Source organism: Ceratotherium simum, chromosome 11 (assembly GCF_057802395.1).
Source record: "Ceratotherium simum simum isolate JZ-2026a chromosome 11, ASM5780239v1, whole genome shotgun sequence".
NCBI lineage: Eukaryota > Metazoa > Chordata > Mammalia > Perissodactyla > Rhinocerotidae > Ceratotherium > Ceratotherium simum.
In genome coordinates this window covers 7,626,105-7,650,052 of record NC_141910.1, presented here as the reverse complement: position 1 = coordinate 7,650,052, position 23,948 = coordinate 7,626,105, and the positions used below count along the sequence as shown (strand labels likewise).

Genomic DNA, 23,948 nt, shown 5'->3' with positions numbered 1-23,948 from the left:
TGGTATAAAGTAAATGTTGATTAAATGTAGTTCACATTTTTCTTTTTTTGCCTATATATATTGTCAAATATATAGTCAAAAGTATGTGTATATATATAAATATATTTGGCTATATATTCAGGCTCAAACTAGTCATAAACCAACACTGTGTAAATCAAGGAGAAGGATATGAGTGATTCTGTCATGGGCAAGCACAATATTACATATAAGCTGTCTTTTATTTCTTAAAATTTTCATATATTTATGTTTTGCTCTTGCACTTGACTTATCTGAAGAATGGCACATCTAAGATTATAGTGAAAAATTGTCTTTTCTATATATCTTTCAGTCAATTATCTAAAATTCTTCTGTCAGATAAAGGTAATGCATTAAAAATATTTATTAAAAATAAGAACAGTTAACTGTGTAGTTCATATTTGTTCACTTAATAAAGTAGAATGCTTAAAACTTTTGTTGAATTTCACTCAGTGACTTAGCACTGTAACTAGTCTTAACATCCCTCCAGTATCTCCTAATATCTAAATGGTTTATCTTTCTTCTTAGTGTTCCTACCTTGATTTAAAGAAAAAAATGATTCTCTCAAAAATGTGACTTTTAAGATAGGCTTTTTTGTATATTATTTCCTCATAATATTATGACTCTGTTATCAAGGCTAACCATTCCCTCCCCTGGAATGAAATCTTAATAATAGGACTGATGTGACTGTTGACCCTTGGAGGATATATGAATAAGTAAGGAGAGATAAGAAAATATTAGATATAAACTCCATGCTCAACATTTAAAGCAAAAGGTAGAACTGAGAGACAAAATTAAACCAAGGCCCCATTTGTATCAAACACATAACTTTATGAATTGAATAAAGTTCACAGCAATATTCAGTGACACGGTATGCCCATGGCTGCCCTACAGTTTCTGATAAGGGTGGATAAGAGATGAAATAAATGCCAGAAGTTAAGGGATTATCAGTAAAATTCATTCACTGTCATAAGAAAAACGACATTAAGAATTTACTGTTGATAACTATTTAAAATGTTCTACAAAACTTTACCTCATTTCAATCATAACGTATATGAGGTTGCATATATATCTTACAATGTTGAAATGGCGAGATTCCTTTTGGAGAATTTTTACATTATAGAAATCATGCAATTTCAAATGAGAAAAAATTCATCTTAGGAAGCGTAGTCCTAATAATTATTTCCACACCATTGAAGTAGAGATTATGTACACACAGGCTTTGGAATCAAGGAGGCTTGATTATGAGTCAGGTATTCACTCAGATACCTTGAATAGGTTACTTAATCTCTCCTCAAATATAAATTATAGATAATAATAATTTGTACCTCATAGGATTGTTGAAGGGATACATGAAATGGTGCATTAAAGTGATTAGTGAAGTGTCTGATACCATGCTTATAGTAATACAGGTTTGCTCTTAATGCTGTGTTCTTTACTACTTGATAGTAATAGCTTTCCAGTTATTAGAAAATGGGTGCCATGTGTAAAATAGGGATTCATTGGATATTTTCTTTAGAAAAAAAGAATTTTTAATACAGATTTAGAAAAAGAATGATTTGTGTATTGCATTTAATCAATGATAACTAAGGCAGAAACCTCTGAAGTTATTGGCAATTCAACCTTCACCATTTCAGTAAGGTAGTGAAGCTCAGGCCATCACAACAGAACAGAATGAAATTTGCTAGAATTTTACTCCTTATTTTGTTGTGGAAAGATGAATATGCAACTTAAAAAATAACACTAAGCATCCGATAAAAGGATACCATTGATGTTTAATGAGCTGTTCTAAATTGGCCTGGTGGGGGAAGAACCTCCTAAGAAGAGGAGCTCTCTTTAATCATTTCCAATATTATTTTGGGTAATGTCCATGGGGCCCTATTAGGTTAGGCTCTAGTTGACTTCTTTAGTTAGGATCTTTTTAAATTTTACTAAAAAAGTTAATACTTATCTCAAAAGCTGTATAATTAGAACGTCATATACTTAAAAATATTGTTTTAAAATTTAAAAATTCAATTTTATACTTTAAAAAATACTTGATTTTCTCCCATTTTTGATATTAAGTCCTTATAAAAGGAGTCACTTTTGTGTGACTCACGATAGTAGTTAAATCTCTTGGTGCATTTAAAATCAGGGTATCAGGAGATTTAGATTTTAAATCAGGGGATTTAAAGCTGAAAATGATTCCAGAAATAAACTGACACTCAGAAATGAAATAACTTCTGAGAATTAAGCCAATGTGTGCCTTTTTATGCTATATCATACATTCTCTTACACAGTTTACAAAATAGAGTATTTTGTGTATGAATTTTCCAAAAGAATCAAAGTATAAAATGAGGTCTCATTGTACCCTTTGTCCATCTGTCCAGAGAATATCATTTTTGAGAACTGCCTTAATTTGTGGTTTATTCATGAGATTCAAAGATTAATACATTTGGGTGGTTTTCATAGTGACACTACAGTGTTACAATAAGTTGTTCGTGCAGCTTTGTCAAAGGATTGAAATTGTATGAAAAGTAAAGGATATGCTAAAAGCAAATGATGTAAACTCCAATAAGCTTGTTTATTTCTTTGATGAATTTTATGTATTGCATGATTAACCTGTTTCCAAGTATTTTTCCCAATTTTTATTATCTAATTATTTTCTTACCAATTCCCATTTTAATTTTTGGATGATATTTTTCTTGCCTCAGAGTGTTTCACTTCGTCTGTCTTTAATCAAACTTTTTTATGTGAATGAACTACCTAAAATATCATAGCTTTATTTAAAACATCTGCATCTTTCCTATTAAAGAAAAAACATATTAAAAGTGAGATTTGAATACAAGTAATGAGGTTTTGATTTAGAACTTTACCTTTATCACATATATTAATATTTAATTGAAAGACTATAAAATATTTTTACTGTTTTATAAATATTGTTTCATCTGTTAATATTAACATTTCTTGAATTGCTTTTTTTTTTTTAACTGTAGATATATGTACCTAAAGTAGTTAATTATGTTGCAAGTACTTCTTTGAATTGTTGAATTGGGATCATATGGTAGATTGCTTTGCAGTTGTGTTCGCCACTTCTGAAATAGGAGTTTAATTGACTAGTATATAGTCTGGAGTTAGATTAATTTCTGTTTTGGGATTATGTTCAAAATTTTGATGTCTGCCACCAGATGGGAGCGATGTTCTTTTTGTTATAAGGCCAGCTGTGTTGGCCATGTTTTGAAACTTGAGTAATGTATGGAGCTCTTTTAAACAGAAAACAAAAACAAAAACAGAAAAATCCTCCCAAATCCTAGAGTGGACTTAAAATAGTATAAACATGGAATTATGTATTCACATATGTTTATTCATAAAGAAATTTACAAAATAAGTACCAGAAACAAAAATTGAAATTAAAGTTAATTTGATGGATGATATTGTTTTGCTGGAATTAAATCATTGCATGTGACATAAATGTTGTGGTGACCACTCTAGCTCTTGGTCTTTTGTGTTTGGCGAACACTCACCACCATGTGCCATGGGATAAGTCAATTCTGCCCCCACCTTTAGGACCAACTACTGCAAATGACAACTATTAGGTTCACCATGGCATCATTTCACCTTTGTTTAGCATAAATATCCTCACAGTTATCAGGCAGTGTCTGTCTCAGTTCCCTTCTCATTAGTCTAGAACGATAAAAGTTAAGTAGTAAGACATTATTACAGTTTTAGAATAGATCAGGGAGGGGAAAATTGCTCCCTCTACCCTTTTTAAGTTCTTATGGCTGGACTAGTAATGAAATTGACACAAGACCAGATTAAGAGGAGGAAAAAACCCAATTTAATATGTATGTATGGGGGATCATCATAAAAAATGATGCTCAGAGAGTGAACAAAGCAGGCAGTATATATCTCTTTTTGCACAAAGAAACAATAAATTTGTGAGGATTTGATAGGACTAAGAAAATCAGGTGTAGAGTACGTAATTAGTGAGGAATTTGAGCGGAGTTTAGGCTTGAGGTAGTAAATTAGGAAAAGTACAAGGTTTGTTTATCCAGGCATCTTGGCCTTGAGTTCCCTAGCTCTGGTGATAAGGATGTCTCTTTCTCCTGGTGCGGGGAGGGGACCTTTCACATGGAAGATTTATTTCCTGTTTTTAGGGGGAACAGAGAGAGGAGGGTCCAAACTTTAAGTCAAAACAAGTAACTTTATTTCAAAATAATCAATATGCCATTGTGAGATATTTGGGTTGGCCTGCCCTAGGCCCCGACAAATACAAGCTAACTATATTAAGAATGACACTACTAACTTATCTTCCACCAAAATATTTACTTTCAGTAATTTGTAGTTCAAACACAGTGATTATTTTATAAATACCAATAAAAGAAATTCAGTTTAGCAGAGAACAAAAGTTTTAGTTAGTATGAAATGAATGTTCTACATACTACCTCAATGTATTAATTTCTTGTTCTTAATGAAAAAGGAGGTTTTGGGGGTTTTCCCTCACATTTTACTAAGGCCAAGCTCATTAATCCTGGTTTCTTTTACATGTAAGTCTTTGAGGCTCACCCAAAGGGGTGATCCAAGCTGCTGAACTAAAGTAAATTTTCTAGGTTACTTTCATTAGAATCTTGTCTTGTCTTTGAGCAGTCCTTACTGCTGTGGTCTTCGTTGGAGCTCTTTTCCATTAGTATGGAACTGACCGCAGGTAATCCAGAGCCTCTAAAGGGAAAAGAGGGAAAAGCCTGAGAGTTTCTTGTGTAGTTACTACGTGCCTGCTACAATCCTTGGTATTTCCAGGAGTTTCCATTACTCTTTACATCAACTTGGTAAAATCAGTATTATTTTCTCCATTTTACAGATGAAAAAAGAGAGACTTAGATCACATGATAAAAGGCCTAAGGTGAGTTAGACTGAGCACGTCTGCAGCTCCTAAGGGAAACATGGACTGAAAATACTGAAATGTAAGTTGCTAGTACATCAACCACGGAGAATGTGTAGGGTGAAAAGGGAAAAGAGTAAAGGAATAAATTGCAGGTGTGGAAGGGGAGAACTCCCAACATTAAGCAGAGGGAAAGGAGCAAGCAAAAGAGAACCAAACACATTCTTACAGTCAGGTGTTAGGTCTCTTTCTTGTTTGCATCACCTAATTCTTCCCCAAACCAGCTGTTTGCTGACATGCAAACATGACCTAAACAAATTGCTTAAAACTCAAATGAATAAGTTAAACTAAAAACCTATTTTCCCTCTTAAATGGTTAGTGCATGTGAATACCCAAACTTAGCAATAACTCTTTCTTTTATGCTTTTGGCAATAACTTCAAGCCTTGAAAGTACTTTTTCTCGGGGGCCGGTGGCGCAAGCGGTTAAGTGCGCGCGCTCCGCTGCTGCGGCCCGGGGTTCCCCGGCCCGGATCCCGGGTGCGCACCAACACACCGCTTGGCAAGCCATGCTGTGGCAGTGTCCCATGTAAAGTGAAGGAAGATGTGCATGGATGTTAGCCCAGGGCCAGTCTTCCTCAGCAAAATGAGGAGGATTGGCAGATGTTAGCCCAGGGCCGATCGTCCTCACACACACACAAAAAAGTACTTTTTCTCTTGTATTTTCCATTTCAGTGTATACTTAAAACTATTTTAAATGAGAAAAATGAAATTTCAAACTAAAGTTAAAAATTAATGTCAGAGAAGAATAATACTTTTTTATGTGCTTGAAATAGGACAATTAACAAAATCTTATGCATACTAATTCAAGAATTTTATGGGAGAAATTGTGGGGGTTAGCTAACAAAATTGTTTATAACTATTTTGGACAGTATAGAAACGTTATCTGAGCTGGAGACCAAAAAATCCATTACACCAAGCATGAGAATGCCTACAAAGTGACAGAATTGCATTCACTCAGGAAGCCCTCAACTAGCAAACTAATTAAAGCTTGTCAGAGATTTGAGATAAAGGATTGGGGCATGTCAACACACCTGCTTTTCCGTTTCTTGTCATCCTGTTGAATGTACAAAAAATATGCTGTGTTTTCACACAATTAAGAAAGAAGGAAGGCCAGGAAAAGTAATGGAAAATCTAACCAGCTATTTTTCTTTCGTTCTGACATAACTCTCAGTCCTTGTAACACTGACTTCTTAGCTCTGGTGGCTGTGCCTTCTCAGTCTTTGCTTTATCTTGTTTCCCTACCTCGGCTTTAAATGTCCCTGTTTTCCAAGTCTTGGCTATTGTGAATAACGCTGCAATGAACACAGGGGTGCATGTATCTTTACGCATTGGTGTTTTCAAGTTCTTTGGATAAGAAACGATGAAATCTAGCCATTTGTGACAACATGGATGGACAGTGAGGGTATTATGCAAAGTGAAATAAGTCAGAGGGAGAAAGTCAAATACCGTATGATTTCCTTCATTTAGTAGTAGATAATAACAACAATAAACAAACACATAGAGACAGAGATTGGATTGGTGGTTACCAGAGGGAAAGGGGAGAGGGAGGAGGGCGAAAGGGATAATTCGGCACATGTATGTGCCCGGTGATGGGTTGTAATTAGTATTTGGGTGGTGAACATGATGTAATCTATGCAGAAATAGAAGTATAATGATGTACAACTGAAATTTATACAATATTATAAACCAATGTTACTGCAATAAACAACAAATTAAAAAATAAATAAATAAATGTTCCTGTTTTTCAGGACTTAGACTTGAGACTCCTCTTTTCTTTCTTCCACGTTTTCTACCTGGGTGATTCTGCCCATTCCTACGGCCTTAAGTATTATCAGTCCTCTGACAACACTCAGATTTGTGTCTTCAGCCCACACCTTTTCAGGAGCCATATTCTCACACCCAAGAATTCTCCGTCGTTTGTCTTTCCTCAGATTTGCCCACCTCTCTCCAACTCTGCTGCTGAAGTCCTGGTTCCAAACCCAAGTCCTTTTTCACTATGACCAATGGAGTCACTTCTAAGTAATCCACCACCTCCACCTTTGCTCACTTCCTACACATTCTCTAAACAGCAATCAGAGTGATCATTGAAAACAGTGTATAATGTGATCATGTCATTCCTCTGCTTAAGACCATGCAATTGTTTTCATTGCATTTTAGGATAAAATAAAAACTCCTAAGCATGTCTTGATTTGTCCCCTGCTACAAACTAGTGCTACAAGCTACTACATCTAGTGCTGGTGGCCCTTTAATTGCCATGCTCAAGCCACAGAGCCCTTCTTTCAATTTCTTGAATGCACTGAGTTCTTCTTTGCCTCAGGGCCTTTACACATGCTTTTCCCTCTGCACAGAATGATGCTAGCCTTCTACTATGTGACTTCTACTCCCTTGCATCTTTCAGCTCCTATCTTATCATTTCCTTGATGTCACAGAGGACTTTCCTGACTGCTTTTTTTTTTTTTTTTTAAGGTACAAGCCTCTTGTCCCCCACTTTATGTTTCTTTCTTTCAGGGCACTTATCACCATCTGTAATTGTCTTATGTGTTTGTTTGTGTGTATTTTGTTGAACTCCTCCAGTAGGTGGAAAACTCCATGAAGATAGAGCTGATGTCACTTTTGTTCACACAGAGTGCCAGTACCTTGGACATAGAAATTGTTTGATAAATATTCATTGAATGATTAAATAAACACTCCTCCTTTAAAAAATTGTAGTTTGTATGTTTTTCTTTTTGTCTCTCTCCTTCTTCCAAAATTAGTAGTAAAACATAATTATATGTTGCAGTAGTTGTTTTATGAAGATGTTGACAATTATAATAATTGTTTGTTGTTATGGGATTTCAAGGATGAAAATAGTCATTAGCTTTTTAAGAGTGTGTATCAATGTTTTGATACCTGGTGACCAAACTAAGAAATAATGTTTTGTTTTTGATACTGAAGCAAGTGGGCTCACTTCCTGGTGAGTTAAATAAGACTCTACACCAGTGGAAGTTGTCTCACAAAGTAAAGTGTATTTGCAGCGAGTAGGAGGCCATGAGGAATCATTTCCAAAGTCATGGCATCCCTGAACAAAAGGAAGCAGAAATTTTTATTTCAGTTGGGGAATGAATATTCAAAAGGGAGAGGCAAGTACACTGCAGATCATGGTAATGAGGCTTAATCTCCTTCACATTAAAAATAAGGCACGCTCATGGGCATAGCTCTTATAGGGAGGCTTGGTTAGCTTCAGGGTGGTTGCTGGTTGTGTCTCCTTAACATAAAAAAACAACTTGGAAAAACAGTTAAATGCTTCCAAACCCACCCTTGAGTTCCTTGGGGCACTAGTTGGTGTCAATTTCATATATTGAAATCTGTAATATTTTATCTTTATAATAAAAGGCATAGTATAGATATATATAGCGTATATGTTTCATATGTATATTTGTACATGTACATGTAGAAAAATTAGTATCTTTTCACTTTGCCTATAAATAATCTTTATATTTCCTTTAGAATAATAATTTTGCTTGACCTTGTGTTCAATTAAACCCTCTCTCTCAGTTATCAATGTTCAAAGGGATTTATGGGCTTTAAATATTAAGTTGGGCAAAATAATCTTCATTAAAGTTTCTCAAAACATTACAAAGTTCCTGCTATTCAAACTGGCATTAGAATATAGGTACTGTACACAGCCATTATCACTCTTGTGACACTTAATTGACTATCCAAATAAGTCCTCCCTGACTGCCTGTTGATTGTGGTTGCCAGATTTAATAAATAAAAATTCAGGACACCCAGGTACATTTGAATTTCAGATAAACAACAAATCATTGTGTAATATAAGTATGTCCTATGCAATATTTAAGATGTACTTATATTAAAAATATTTGTTGTTATTATTGTTTTAGCTGTGAAATGAGAAGTGATTTCATTGTTAGTTTGTAAATTCTAGGTAATGTCAAATTTAGTATCTCAAGTGATTATGTTAGCAGTGTAGGAAAGAATAAGCAGAGATTGGCAATAATGGTTTTCTAGAGAAAGTTGTGACCACTTCACTTTCAATTAAGTACAAATTCTTCTGCAAGACCTTTCCTCATTTGTCTTTCTTTTTGCTCTGTTTCTTGTTACTCTGTCTTGATTTCTACCCTCAATCCAGCAAGAACTTCTTTCTGTCTCTGGAACTCTATGGTGTCTCATTTCACATATGCTTGGAAATTCTCTTCTCTTTCTCTTTTCCTTAGAGTGGCCAGTACCCATACATCCTTCAGCTCTTATCTTAGATGCTGCCTTCATCAGTTTTTTTGACACTCACAAAACTAGGCCTGGTCTCCACTGTGTTCCCAGAGCATCCTGTACGTCCCCTGCCATGTACCATTCTGCAACGTTATGAATCCTGGTTTTAAGTATGTGTGTGTGTGTATTTTAGTATGCATGCATGCTTGTGTGTGTTGTCTTTGTTACCCACAAGACTATAAATTCCATTCTCTGGATATCCTTTTCTTGGCCTGGCATGCAATAGTGATTTGGTAAATTGCTATTGAATTACTAGAAGAATGATGATCTCTTTATTGGCATAGTAAGTGCCCTCTTTACTTAATAAGAATCTCTTTCTCTCTTTCTTTCTTGTTCTCTCTCTCTCGCTCTTTACTAAGGCAAGACTCCAAGCTAAGCAGAGCTAAGATACAGTTTTCTGGAGCAACTCAATTATAATTATTTATTAGGTTATACTGTCTTTAAAAAGGATATTTAAAAAAAAATTAATGGGCTTAGGAGAATGTCATTTCTACTGGTCAGTCTTTTTACTAGTAATTTTGTGCTTTATCATCCCCCATTGATAATTGTTGCCATATTATTATCTGGGCTTTGAAAAATGAAAAGGAGAGTAGGAAATATTCTTGATTTTTTTTTAAGATCTCCTGCAGGATGTTAGTTAAATTTAAAAACGAAAAAAGTGTATAAATTACTTGAATATGATGTTGTTACAAAATATAGCTATTATTGTAAATGTACTGTGGAGGCCTGTGGTAATGGCTGAGATGGTAATTTCATTCTAAACGGCAGTTTTCAATGGCTTATTTAACACGAACTCCCAGTTTACACTGTTGACTGAAACTTTTCAAGCTTGTTTTCATCCCCAAGGGGAATTTTATAAAGAAATGAGACAAAAGTCCCTTTGTCTGACTTATTCAAGCATGACTTTCACCCAACTATTAAAATTTTCAGAATTTTTTTGTAGCTTGCACATTTTTAAGTGGTTTCCAAATTTTATCCTTCACATAAGCATGTTTCTCCAGAAAGGACAGGCACAAGTATTAAACAGGTAGTTTAATAAAGTATTCAAAAATTTAAAATAGCTAAGCATTGTAGAAAATTGAAATTTAGTTGTGCAGAATATTTTCTTATTCAGTGTGGTTCATATCAGACCACTTTAGTAGACAGACACTAAAAGGATACCAATTTTGGTTTATTTTCTTTTGCAAACTACTGTATATCATTAAGTATTGGGTTTGTGTATAGCAGAACTAGTAACTGATTTTGACTTCTTAGAACTATTCTTAGTATTCTCAATTGTATTTTTTGTCTTCATTTTATTCATTATCAGCTTTTTGCTAATCATAAGTATCTGGTTATTGTACTCTGTGCTGCCTGGAATTGTCATCACTATTCAGAAAGTAAGTCATAGATGATTAACCACATACATATGAATGATACTCGAGAACTGCTGATATAGGAGGTTTTCAGATGTTGCTGCAAAATTCTTTACATCAAGACTGAGCTGAGTAGCAAGGTGGCTAATTTATTGTATATTACAAGATATGGCTGGAAAGGAGGTAAATTTAGAAATAAGAAACACTAGATAATAGAATAAAAAAAGATCTACTTTGTGAAGAGAGTCTCTAAAATTGCTCTGGTGTGATTTGAATGCCATGGCAGAGTACCAGGGAACTGTTTACACACCTGTTTCTTCTTCTCTGTGTGCTCAAAACTTGACTACTCTCCTCAACCTCGCTTGTAGGTAGGTGAGGATATGGAACGTGAGTGTAAGAGATACACGCCACTTCCAGTCCTGGCCCAGCAGAGCCTCCCCTATGTCTCTGTGGCTTTTTCCCTTTCCAAGACTTGATGCAGATGAGTGATGGTAGAAACAACATGTGGAAGCTGGTGGAGCCAGAAGATGGAAGGATCCTGGAACTCTGACTCATTGCTGGGAGTACCCACTCCAAACAGTGGTCCTGGATATAAAACAGGAAGGGACATCATTTTGGACTTTATGTCCAAAATTCTATTGTGTTAAGCCACCAAAATTTTGAGGATATTTGTTATAACAGCTAGCATTAGCTACCCTAACTTCCTCAGTGCTATAATATACACCAGAATAGTAGTTTCTTATTTAAGGTAGAAATTTATTTCTTACTTATGTCAAAGTCAAAAGTGGGCCACCCAGGAGGGACATTATCCTGATTCACAAGATAGTTCAGAGATTCAGGGATTTACCATGTTGCTCAGATATCTTGCCATGTGTCATTCCCTATGGTTTGCTCTTTATGGTTCAGGTTCGCTCATCACCACCATATTCAGGTCTCAGCTACTCAAAGGGGAGTAAAAAAGAAATATAGAGTATGCTCCTTTCTTTTAAGGGTAAGATCTGGATATCACGTACATCCCTTCCACTTACATCTCATTAGCAAGAACATAGTCACATAGCCCTACCTCCCTGCAAGAAAGGCGTGAGCTAGATTGTTTTATTGCTGCAAGGAAGAAGGGCAGAATGGATGTTGTGGGATGATTAGCAGTCTCTGGTGCATACCTTTTTTAAATTAACTTTTGGTGTGTATCTGAGGACCTACCATCTGTGGATGGATGGAATCAAACTTTTCTTGGGTCACTCAGGCACAAGGCACATTCCATCATAGTGGTACCTCACTACCCACCTTCACTTCAGTTTAGATTTTACTCCCATGTTGAGATTATCAGTGACCCAGCTGTGGCTATGCATAGAAAGCAAATACCTCCGCAAAATTTAAAATCCTACCTTAAAGCATATATGGGGAGAATTATTTACCCCAGACCAGAAGCATACTTACAACCTGTAAAAATGTATTCTTGTGGTCGCCCTCTACACGTTCACTTGTCTCCTGAAACTAGCTGAAGCAGTTTGGAGAGGGTCTGAGGGTGAGGATTTTTTTTTGAGGGTACACTCTAGGATTAAGCTTATTTTTTTCTGTTAAGGATATTTATTAATTTCATATAATTTGTAACACTCAAAGAAGAAGAGAATGAAAAATTGCAATCTCTCAGGATTAAACTTTTTTTCATATGTTGGCCACCTAGATTTAGGCTTCCTCAATTTGAATGAAAAAGGAGGATTCATTTAACTCTTTCATTTTGTAGATATTTCTAAAGGATCTGAAACTGATAACGTGATGAGTAGTATAAGCCTGGTGGAAAGGAAATGCCGTGGGAACACAGAGGAGGGAGGTGGATATTTGTTCTAGGCCTGATTTAGAGCAGGAAGAGTTTTAAAGATGCCTTTGATCTGGTGTTCAGTGATGGTTTCATGGGCCTTATCTCTTCGAGCAGAAATATTATTCTATCCCAATTTAGGACTGATAGTTTAGATATTTTATTCTTAAATTTGGTACTATGAATTGGAATTATAACTCCATTTTTTGAAAGAGCACCTGTATGAAAGTCTGTGTGATCACTCCATTTCTAGTCTTTGTTCATGTTTGGCCGGTTTGCTTTACTCCGTTTAATATGCTTTTCCTTTCCACAGTCGTGTGTTATAATTCAGCATATTTTAGAACCCCATCTGTGGGGATGGCTTCTTAACTGCAATCCAGATCCCGATGACCACTGCTGCTCCAATTTTCCCAAAGCACAATCCTCCCTTCCCATTGTAATCCCATTTGATGTTCTGTAAACAGCCATAGGGAGATGCTAAAATTCAGTGAGTCTGTTCATGGTAAATCATTTTTTTCTGAAACATAGTTGTGTAGATAAGATGATGAACTGGGTTTTGTTCAACTGGAGACATCCAAGCCAGGTCACAGAATGTTCTGGAGAGGTGCTCCAGAGGAGGTGTATACATCATAGGTCTTTGTTTTCATTCTCTGGTAATAATTTGTGAGCTTTGGGAAAATACTCAGGGTTTTTATATAAAATGAGAATACAGTCATGCACCACATGATGATGTTTCAGTCAACAATGGACTGCATATATGACTGTGGTCCCGTTAAGATGAGTACCATATATCCTAGCTGTGTAGTAGGCTATACCAACTAGGTTTAGGAAAGTACACTCTACAATGTTCACTCAATGACAAAATTGTCTAACAACACATTTCTCAGAACTTATCCCCGTTGTGAAGTGATGCATGACAGTATAATGTATTTCCCATGTTTTATCCTGCAGTTCCTTCCTATTTGAAGCAGAATGATTCCTTTAAAATACCCTAGATCTGTCAGCCCAGTGGCATAGTGGTTAAGTTCACACACTCTACTTCAGCAACCCGGGGTTCACGGGTTCAGATCCTGGGCACAGACCTACACATCACTTGTCAAGCCATGCTGTGGCGGCATCCTGCATACAAGGTAGAGGAAGATTGGCACAGGTGTTAGCTCAGGGACAGTCTTCCTCAAGTAAAAAAGGACGATTGGCAATAGATGTTAACTCAGAGCTAAACTTCCTCACCAAAACCAATAAATAAATAAATAAATAATAAAATAAAATATAATAAAATACCCTAGATCTAAGACACCTATAAATGTGGGTAGTTTAAAAAACTGAGTGAACTCTGTTGTAGGTATTTTCTAGAATGTGTGGAGTGGACAACGTCATAATTAATCTTATACTCCTGAATTCTGTTACTGAAGTTTCCCATTTCCAAAATTATTCTGTCTCTGGATTTTGGTTGAGGAAACTCACTTATATGGACTCTAGTTGTCTGTTACCAACACAAGCTACACATACCTGACATCCTGTTCTCCTGGGTGCTATGGATACTCCCCTAAAATAGAGATAGACAGGTTGTATCTTTGTCTAGCCTGGGTTGCATTAGAGACTTCCAGATCTTTACTTCTGTGATTCTGGCATGTAATTAGAACGTCACAAAATGCAGAAATTCTGGAGATTTCTGGGAAGCAAAAATCAACTAAGAACAACCTGACATTCAGTAATCAGAAACAGGAGGGCTCATTTTGCACCATGGCATCATGTGCTCAAATGGAGAAGAGGCCACCAACACTAGCATTTGTAACAAACTCCCAGTAAATTGCAGGTTTGGCAATTCGCAGAGTAAAAAGGATACAAGACGACTCTGTGTTTTCAGTCACCCTTAGATTTGTGGAAAATCATCCTCAAGATCATCATTTTTGATGATGAGGAAACAATTGAAAAAGAAAAGAAATTGGATAGCAATTTCAAATGATAGTCCTGTGAAAAGGAGAAATAAAGATTAATGTGGGAAAAGAAAGTGGAATGATTGGGATTAGGTCTGGTTAGGGGACAACAGAACATATTACGAAACAAGTTATTACTAAAGAGGAAGTGAAAGAAGTGACAAAAACGTTTGGGAAATTTGTGAAGAATTATTGTGCGTGGGAAAGAAGCATGCAGAGGGTAAACTTGTAAATGAGAGGAGTTCATGGTCTCTTCTTGGAAACTTGAAAGATGATGACAGCCCAAATTAAAAAATGGTCATTAAAAAATAAAAAATAAAAGGCAACTAAGTCTTAGCTAGAAAGACATATATTTTACCTGTCTGTGTTATATGACGCATGGTAACTGGGAAGGAATTCTCTAATGTAGGCTCTTGAGGGACGCCTTTCTTACCAAGAGGAGCCTTTTGTGATGATAGTTATTTTATTTATTTTTTAAGGTGTAGAGAAGGCTAGGGAACGAGAATACAATATTTCTGGTATTAGAAAATTTGCTTTGAGAAGGCTTTCCACTAAAGCCATGTTGTCAAAGGAACTTTTCGTTATTTCTCTCTTTTTTTTCTAACTTCTAGTCATCTCCAGAGTGTTATCAGTGCAGTTTGCTTATTCAAACTCTACAAATTCAGTTCTTGTTTGTGTGGTGCTTTCATCGTAATGGATAAGCAAGATCACCAGGGCTAAAGAGTCCTAAACGGTTTCCATTGTCATATTAATTAAGAGCTGTGGCTGAGAGTAGCAGAATACCCAAGTGAAAGTGGCTTATGCAAGAGGGGTTTGTTCTGTACCCGTGAACATAGGTGGGCTTCGCAGCTGAGCAAGGTCAGGGCTCAGGGTCTTATCTCCCCTTTGCGTAGCCTAATCCTCGTGGTCACAGAATTCCTGCCTCTCAAGAATGATGTTCTCCTACAGGAACCTCCAGAGATGGAGGGGAAGACAGAGACCCATCTTCAGCTTGTAAGTCTCTTTTTAATTAGGAGGGTCTCAAGGAGGATTCTGAGGGAAGATGCCAAGACTCTTAAAACTATCAAGGTCACTCTTCCACTTCTTTGTCCTGGAAACCCTAAAGCAGAGTTCTTCAAATGCAATTTAAATCACTTAGAAGATACTAAAACCAACTTGACCAAGGTTTAATATCTGGATTTCTCTTAAAGAGAAGGTAACCATCTCTGGTAAATCTGATGATTTACACAAGAGTAGCTCAAAATCTACTAGGTCTGGTGGCAGCTTTCATGTTTTTGAGCAGTTCCTCTTGGGCATTTAGAAATGTTTTGGCTTTTCGTGTGCCTGTGGGAGGTCGTTAAGGCAGGAACATTTGACATTTTCTTTCTTTTTTTGTGTTTTTTTTTTTTTTTTCCTGGTGTATCTTTGTATTCATGCTCAGAGAATTAGAGTCTTTATATTTCAAATGAATTTCCAATAATTTGCCTTTCCTAGGGGGCTGTATTTTTTTTTTTGTCCTTTAGCATTTCTTTGGAGTTCTTTTGAGTAAATAGTCCTCCAGTTTATACATTGGGAGCTTGTTGAATTGTTTGTTTTTATGTAAGTGAGAATCTGTAGTTTTATACCTAATATAATCTGGCAGGAATAGATTAAGTCCTAAATCTTTTTGATGGAAGGCGTACAAAAGGTAAATTCTTGAAATGGATTTACGGTTTACCATTCATGCCATATTATTCTATAATATGAAAATGAATTGCACTTTTGTATGCTATAGTGAGATCTTTTGTTACTAGCTATTCATGCAGAAGCATAATCAATCTTAGCATACTGAGTGGTTACTGGATATTGAGTTATTTCCAGAAGACATATATTAATGTATTCAGGTTTGCAAAGCAAATTAAGTACATCCGTGAAAACTATAGAAAAGAGTGATTACACTTTAATGCATAATTTGTAGTATTTTAATTAACCATACATTATTCTGAAATCCTTCACCAACAAAAATTCATAATAGTAAAACTTTGAACATCTTTCTCTTTTCTGTCATTTTGGAAAATCATGGAATTTCTTTCCCGCATTTGTTTCTAGCCAGGTGGACTTTTAATAGGTTAGTGATTTAAGCCCTTTCAGATGAGTGCATTTGTTAATTCATTTCCCTTGTGTGTTTTTAAAATCTGTTAATTTTTTGAACCCTCCCTAGCTTTTCTATTTATGGAGCTGTGGGGGATCAGAATTTGCCACCCCAAAATGTGTCTCTGTGGCTTGATTATTTTTAAGAACAAAGACTCGGGAAGAAACTTTAACCTTCCCCCTAACTGCCTAAAGGAACTTAAGATAGAAGGCCTATTCCAGGAAAGAGCTCATACCGTAAGATAACTGTAGTATAATATAAACTAGATGTGATAGACAGGGAGGAACCTAGCAAAGGCCATTTAATCAAAGTCCTCTCTAACTCTCATTGTCTTTGAAAGGCATGGTCAACACTTGTTTACCAAACATTTGTTTTTCTATCTCCAGGTGAATTACCTTCCTCCCCTTTGAAGTCCCCGAACCACTACCCCCAACATCTTCCTTTGTCCTTAGCCGAAGATGGTATGTAAGGTAGTGGCTTCTGCCATTTTGGTGAGTTACTCAGATTTTCTGGGTTTCTCCCATGTATACATGTTATTAACATTTGTTTGATTTTCTCCTGTTATTCTGACACATGTCAATTGAATTCTTAGACCAGCCAGAAGAACCTAGAGGGTAGAGGGATAGTTCTTCGTCCCCTACACATCTCTATCAGTGAATAATAGTATCAAGTTTCTCATTAACATTCAGCATGGCTTTGAATCCAGGTTGGGGAATGAGAACCAGCTCCTTGAATATTCCTTTCTTTTCTCAAGAAAGTGTTTCATTTACTTTTCTCATGAAGGATGTACTTTTGGAACTAGCGAGCCTTCCCATTATTGCCATATTATCCTTCCCATGATTTCACCTTCTCATTAAAAAAATAAATAAAAACTGTTGCCATTGAAAGTAAGCCTCACAATATTACCAAGTTAAGTGACAGAAACATTGATGAAAAAATACCTGCCGTTTCAGAATATAGATACAGCTGCAATCTGTAGATCATGGATTTTTTTTTGGAGCATAAGACGTAGCAGCTTTGTATCATTACTTGCTGTGCTGTTCTAGATTTGTAAATAGTTAGTATTGTATGATCATTTAGGCCAGAAGTTCCAGTGAAGTGGAGGAAGAGAGGCAGAAGGTCTAACCAGAAGCATTAGATCCCAGTCATGTACAGATTGGGAAAGGGGGATGTAACTGTTTACAACGCCCGCCTTCACCAGATGAGGTAATCTCAGCACACCAGATGAGGTGTGTAAGTGGTATCTGACGTGGAGATCTTACAGGTAAGACCTTGAGATCTGCTGACAGGTTCTGATTCCATTTGGAAGTATTAATAAGTTTTGAAATATTTAATTTTATGGTATCTTAGATATAGCCTCACTTTTGGAATATTGTTAAGCATGACATAATGAGAGCAGTGTGATAGTAGTTTTTAAGCTTATTAAATGAAGAATAACAGCAGAATTGTTGGTAACACAGGATCAGTCAAATATCTGATAGTTGAAACCACCAAATGCAAATGTTTTAAGCTTGCCCCCACTGCCACCTTCCCCTCTAAAATAGCATGTTGAAAGGAAATAAAATTTCATCTTTTGAGTTAGTTGATCTTTTAATGGCCTGAATAAATGTGTAGATAAATGTAGTCCCTTTATAGTAATTGTGGCTTACCAATTTTGATGTCTTACTTTTCCCACTTCTGAGTTCCTTAGTGGATTTTTTAAAAAATTTTCTCTGTATCTGCATAATCTTAAATTTTAAAATAGTAATATCTATTTCTTTTTCAGTAAAAATGATACTTGGACACAATGGTTTTTGACAATTTGAGTTTGGTTAATTGAAGCCATGTTTTGTGGTTAATGCTTTTCTCTTTGAATCATGTATTTATTTTTGTCTCTGTCATGTTCTCTTTGCTTACATTTTGGAGGTTAATTTTGATTTCAAGATGTTTCATTTTTACTTCCAGCCTTACTTTGTAATTCATATTTCCTTTTCTCCCCTCAACATCAAGACTGTAAACAAGTTTTCTCACATTTTTGGCCAATATTTTAAAATACGTATCAATAGATAAAGCTGAAAATTGGAATATGTGTAAGTGAAATCTGCTCATACTCCTAAGAAGGCAAGAACTTCCCTGCTAACTGCTCACAACACAGACTGAGGTAGTGCATGCACAGGGCTGTGGTAAGCATGTGCATGAGATGCTGTCTCACGAGATGCTGCCCTGTGGGGTCTGTGCTTTGGGAGTGGATGTGGTTGGCTGGCTGATAACCTCTTCTTTACATTTACTGTGTTAAAATGCTACAAGGAGCAGGAAGCAGAATGGAGTGAAGTCCCCACTGTGGGCCAAGGCTGGACTACACGAAGAGAAGTTTGGCTAGCTTCAGCTCAGCACAGCTCAGATGAGTGATAGTGGGAAAGCATTCTGTGTGTTCACACTAGTCCCGTATTCAAGTTACTGGGTACTTTTCCCCCATATATTCTGCCTCTGGAGACTGCCTATTACCCCTCTCCATCCATTTGTCTATCTTGAAAAAGGTCTGAGAAGATGATGATAAGCTCCGATCAATAAATCATATAGTTTTGAGCTAAATATTTTCAAAGAGGTGACAAAATTCTGAAGAAAGCAGGAAATCAAGGTTAAATTTTAAAATTTATCTTTAAAAAAGGAATTAATTTTCAGCTCTTTTAAGGGCCAGAAGAAGCAGTGAGAAACAAATGAGATAATGCCTTGGAACTTTTTCGTGCTTGGCACAAAGTGAATTCTTAATATTTTTTTGCTGCTATTAGGAAAAGAACTGCCAAGTGATTTCTAGTGTACATTTAGAATAAATGAGATCCAAAGGCAACGTAAGAGTCACCAAGTTTTCACAAATCTGATCCCTGGATTACTGTCCTTTTAGCCATAGAGAGATGGAACTTCACATTGTGTGTGGATCACATGTCATAGGTGATTCTATCCTATGAAGACAAAATGCTTTCTTTTTTGTAGGCAGACTAACCATGTATAGTGGAAGATAAATGAGCACAAGCCTGGTGAGTTAATTTAGAGCTCAAAAGAGCAAGTTCAGTTTTCTGTACATATACATTTTATGACCTAAACCGATACTTATTTTCTATAACAAAAGGTTCTTTTAAAAAATGTTTTAAAAGTTGATGGGCATCAAAAGCCTCTGGCCAAGGTTATATTCTTTGAAGGTTAATAAAATCTCTGACTCCTAGTTGGGTTCTTGAAGTAAGCAGTTATTCAGCCATCATTTTAATATATCTATTAGCCTTGGCACTGTGAAAAGTTAATAGGAAATATATGTCTGTAGAAAAAAAACAAACCAGAATTTTAGAAATCACTCACTCTTGATCATTAACAATAATCACCAAAATTAAATCAAATTTAATCAAGTTAAATAGAATAAAACAAAACATGAATAGAAAAAGTCCAATTATTCTATTTTAATTAGTTCTAAGAAAATTCCCGTTTTTATAGAAATATCATGAAAAAGGAAAAATCTCACAATAGAAAATGAACTATTTATATTTATAAATAGAGTATTATCATCCTGTATTTTTATATATTTGTTCTTGTCAGCCTATAAGTAAATGTACATTTCAGAAAAGTTGAAAATCCAAAAACAATCACTAAGAAGATGATAGAAAATAGAGAGAAATACCTGAAATGTTGATGTTTTCTAATATTTTCCTATATAAAATGTTCAACATGATTGAGGTAAAAAAAATAATTTGCTTAAATCATAAATATTTACCCGTGTAATTAAATATTCATTTCTATGGCTTTTCATGGCTGCATGTTATATTGGATTGTTCTTTGACAATTTTGCTTAACCAGTTTTTTATTGTTTGGATATTTAGGTTTTTCTTAGTCTTTCTCTACTACAAATTATTAAACTGTTTTAACAACATATTGTTTTGTGTTGTGGTTGGTTGACTTTACAGCACAATAATACACCTTATGATTCTTTGTTTGCATCCCTTAAAAGTTACTAGTTTCTTTTTAAGGATAAAAATACTGATATTTTAAAAATAACTTAAAGTAAAAGGTTGCCTTTGTCCTATATTTTCTTAGTATAAACCTAAATTCCCATGTATTTGTATGGTTTAAAGTACAAAAATAAATTATAGCTATTTAGGGGGATCAAGTTAAATATACTATATGAATAGTATAAAGGATGTCAAGGAAATGCAAATCAAAACCACTATGAAATATTACCTTACACACCTTAGGATGGCTATTATCAAAAAAATAAGATAACAAGTGTTCGTGAGGATGTGGAGAAAAGGGAACCCTTGTACACTGTTGGTAGGAATGTAAATTGGTACAGGCACTATGGAGAACAGTATGGTGGTTCCTCAAAAAATTAAAAATTGAACTGCTATATTATCCAGCAATCCCTCTCTCGATATATATCCATAGAAAATGAAATTAGTACCTCAAAGAGATATCTTCACTCTCATGTTCATTGCAGGATTATTCACAATAGCCAAGATATGGAAACAACCTAAGTGTCTGTCAATGAATGAATGGATAAAGTAGACTGGTAGATATATACAATGGAATATTATTCGGCCTTAAAAAAAGAGGGAGATCCTGCCATTTGTGACAACATGTATGCACCTGAAGGACATTATGCTAAGTGAAATAAGCCAGACAAAGAGAGAAAAAATGCTACACGATCTCACTTATATGTGGAATCTAAAAAAGTTGAATACATGGAGGAGAGTATGGAATGGTGGTTATCAGGGGCAGGGAGGTAGGGGAAATGGGGGGATGGTCGTCAAAGGGTACAAAGTTGCAGTTATGTTGGATGAGTAAATTCTAGGGATTTAATGTACAACATGATGATTATACTTAATAATACTGTATTTTGTGTTGGAAATTTGCTAAGAGAGTAAATTTCAGGTGCTGTAACCACACACACACACACACAAAAGTAAATGTATGAGGAGATAGATATGTTAATTTAATTAGCTTGACTGTAGTAATCATTTTATTATGTATGAGTATCCAAACATCATGTTGTACATCTCAAATATACATAATTTTTATTCGGAAAAAAGTAAAATAAAGGGTGTCAGGAAAGAAAACTTCTAGTGATTTTGTTCTTTAAAAAATTGACCTTGGCTGGAAAGAACTGTTTTGTTTGTTTTCCCCTGTGAATACAAAATAAGGAAATATTTTCTTCACTCGCTTTTTCAACATTTTTAGGTAGAGTAATACTTTTTGTGAATCTGTAAATGAAGGAATGACTATTTGTCTTTTATAATAGAAAAGGCTCATCTTTTATTGTGTTTTCTCTTTCTGTCTGTGTGCGTGTGTATGTGTATGTATGTGTTTCAGCATTTCTTTTGAGTATCTGATTACTTCTGTGGTCTTTTTTTAGTGTGCTTGCAATCACTTTCATTTTAATACGGTTACTTTTTCTGTTCCTTTAGACCGAGTCTGTCTCTGTTTGGTGTTTCATTTCCTAATAAGCCACATTCAAACTTTATGCTCGTGTTTTCCCCTTTTGAATATATTCTTTTCTCCTATGGCCCCAAATTCGAATTCAGCCACTATTTATTGAACTATGTGTTATGTTGGAAGCTATGGTTGGAAGCAGGGGTTCTTAAACTTTAGTATGTAGGGGAATCGTTCTGGGAAATCATTTAACTGGAGGTTGCAGGATACCATTTCCTGAGCTTCAGATTTGGTAGATCTGAGGTGATACCTGGAAATTTGTGTTTTTAAAAACTACGCTGTGTGATCTGATGCATATGGTTCCTGAATCACTCACTGACAAATGGTATATTCAAGTGAATATGACATCTTGCCTTCCACCTAGTTGTTAGAATGTCAATGGCCTATTTTGGAGAAGCTTCTTGAAGCAAGTAAATATTGATCAGGGCCTTGAGGGTAGAATTTGGTTTATTTGAGAGAAGGCAACAGTTAATTTCAAGGAGAAACATTCTGTTCCAAACCCCTCTCATCTGCTGCTTGGTGCCACCGCGGCATTTTTGATTTATGTGCATCATATTGATTGCCTTTGTCTGCTGTTGGCTAGCTCTTTAATGTGCCACTTTTCAAAGCACTTACAAGACAGAAAAGAACAGATAAGAAATTGTAAAGTGGCATGGCCCCATAGTAAATCAGTATAAAAATTAGAACACTGTATTGGATAAATAGGGGACATTTTTAAAATAGGTTCTCTAGGCTCCCTAGCCTATGGTTGCACCCATTTCCGATTGTGCCCTGATCTCCTATTTACTTTTAATATGAGAGATGAAAGATATATAGGGAAGTAGCTAATGAGAGAAGACTTGAAGGTGGTCGTTGACACCAAAATACCTGTTGAGTAGACCAAGCTGTTTTCGCTTGACATTTTTTATTATTGACAACCTCAACTGACATTCAAGAAACAAGCCCCAGTCTCTAAAAGCACTTGGTTCTGAGAGCTGTTTTCCAGAGTTTCTGTGTTTTATTGCCAGTTAAATTTAAGTGCCATCTAGAATTACCTCAAGAAATTTCTATCAGGTGCCTTTTGCTAATGCTACTTTGGATAATTCTAGTTGTTAACAGAATATATTGACATTAGCTTTCTTATTTTTAAGGATCGTGTATGGGCCAGTAGTTGTATGTTTAAAAAATAACAAGCTGGGCTATTATTACTGAGTTGTTTTTAGTTGTATGTCTTTTGGATTAGCTGCAATAGTGAGCACCTATACTGTGATGTAAAAGGTGGTAATGCAATAAATGTCATGAATTTAAATATCTGAATGAATTGATTTCTTCACAATTTACTTTTAGCTGAAGAAAAATGGAAGAAATAGTTACCTAATGCTTGAATAGAAGCCATTGTAATAATAAAGAGAATTGGAGGGGTATAATTGGTATTGATTCAGACTGTAAGAATCCAATATCACCTAATTTTATGGCTATGGATAATGCATATTTCTTCTTAGAATATTAAGGGGCTTAGGAATTCTAGTCAAGAGGGTGACAAAAGCATCTAGGTAAAGCTGAAATAAGGCATTTAGTCTTCTATTAAGAAAAGACATAGTCTGTACATGACTTGGAAAAGCTGTTTGGGGCTTAGGAATTACATCATTACTTGGAAACTTAAAAAAACAAATATGTGGCTTTATCTAATTGCTGAAACATGTGCATAGAATGCAACTTTACCTAGATAAAGTTTTATTTTCAAATTATTTTTAAACATTAAGTATTTCTTCTTTATAAAAATATTGAATTATGTTGTGAAAGACAAGGTACTTCGTGGGATTCATTAATAAAGAAACTGAATGGAAGTCCAAGAGATTTGGATGTATGTCTGTTTCATCATACTGTCTTTAGGGCCTAGAACAGTGTTTGGTGCATAGTAGTTACTCAATAAAAATTTTTAGGATGAATGAATTGATGAATATTTCTGACTCTGTTACCTTTACAAGGATATAAAAAATGCAACCTCATTTTTGTATAACTCAATTTGACTTTTACCTTAAGCCCTTATTCTGTTGGGGAGGAAGAAAGATATTCTCAGTCAACTTCTAGGTTCCTCCTG

The 23,948-nt window shown here is 35.4% G+C and overlaps 1 protein-coding gene across 8 annotated transcripts in view; it reads left to right on the top strand.

Annotated features, from left to right (window-relative positions):
* Positions 1–23,948, top strand: part of CTNNA2 (catenin alpha 2) — a 1,067,853-nt gene that overhangs the window by 143,143 nt on the left and 900,762 nt on the right. For 4 of the 8 annotated variants that reach the window (XM_087436499.1, XM_087436500.1, XM_087436503.1 and 1 more), the window contains one exon: positions 4,853–4,894. The exons of the other annotated variants lie outside the window; for them this stretch is intronic. In XM_087436499.1, the coding sequence (XP_087292625.1) occupies positions 4,853–4,894 (42 nt within the window). The remainder of the gene's footprint in view (positions 1–4,852; positions 4,895–23,948) is intronic. 8 annotated transcript variants of the gene reach the window in all.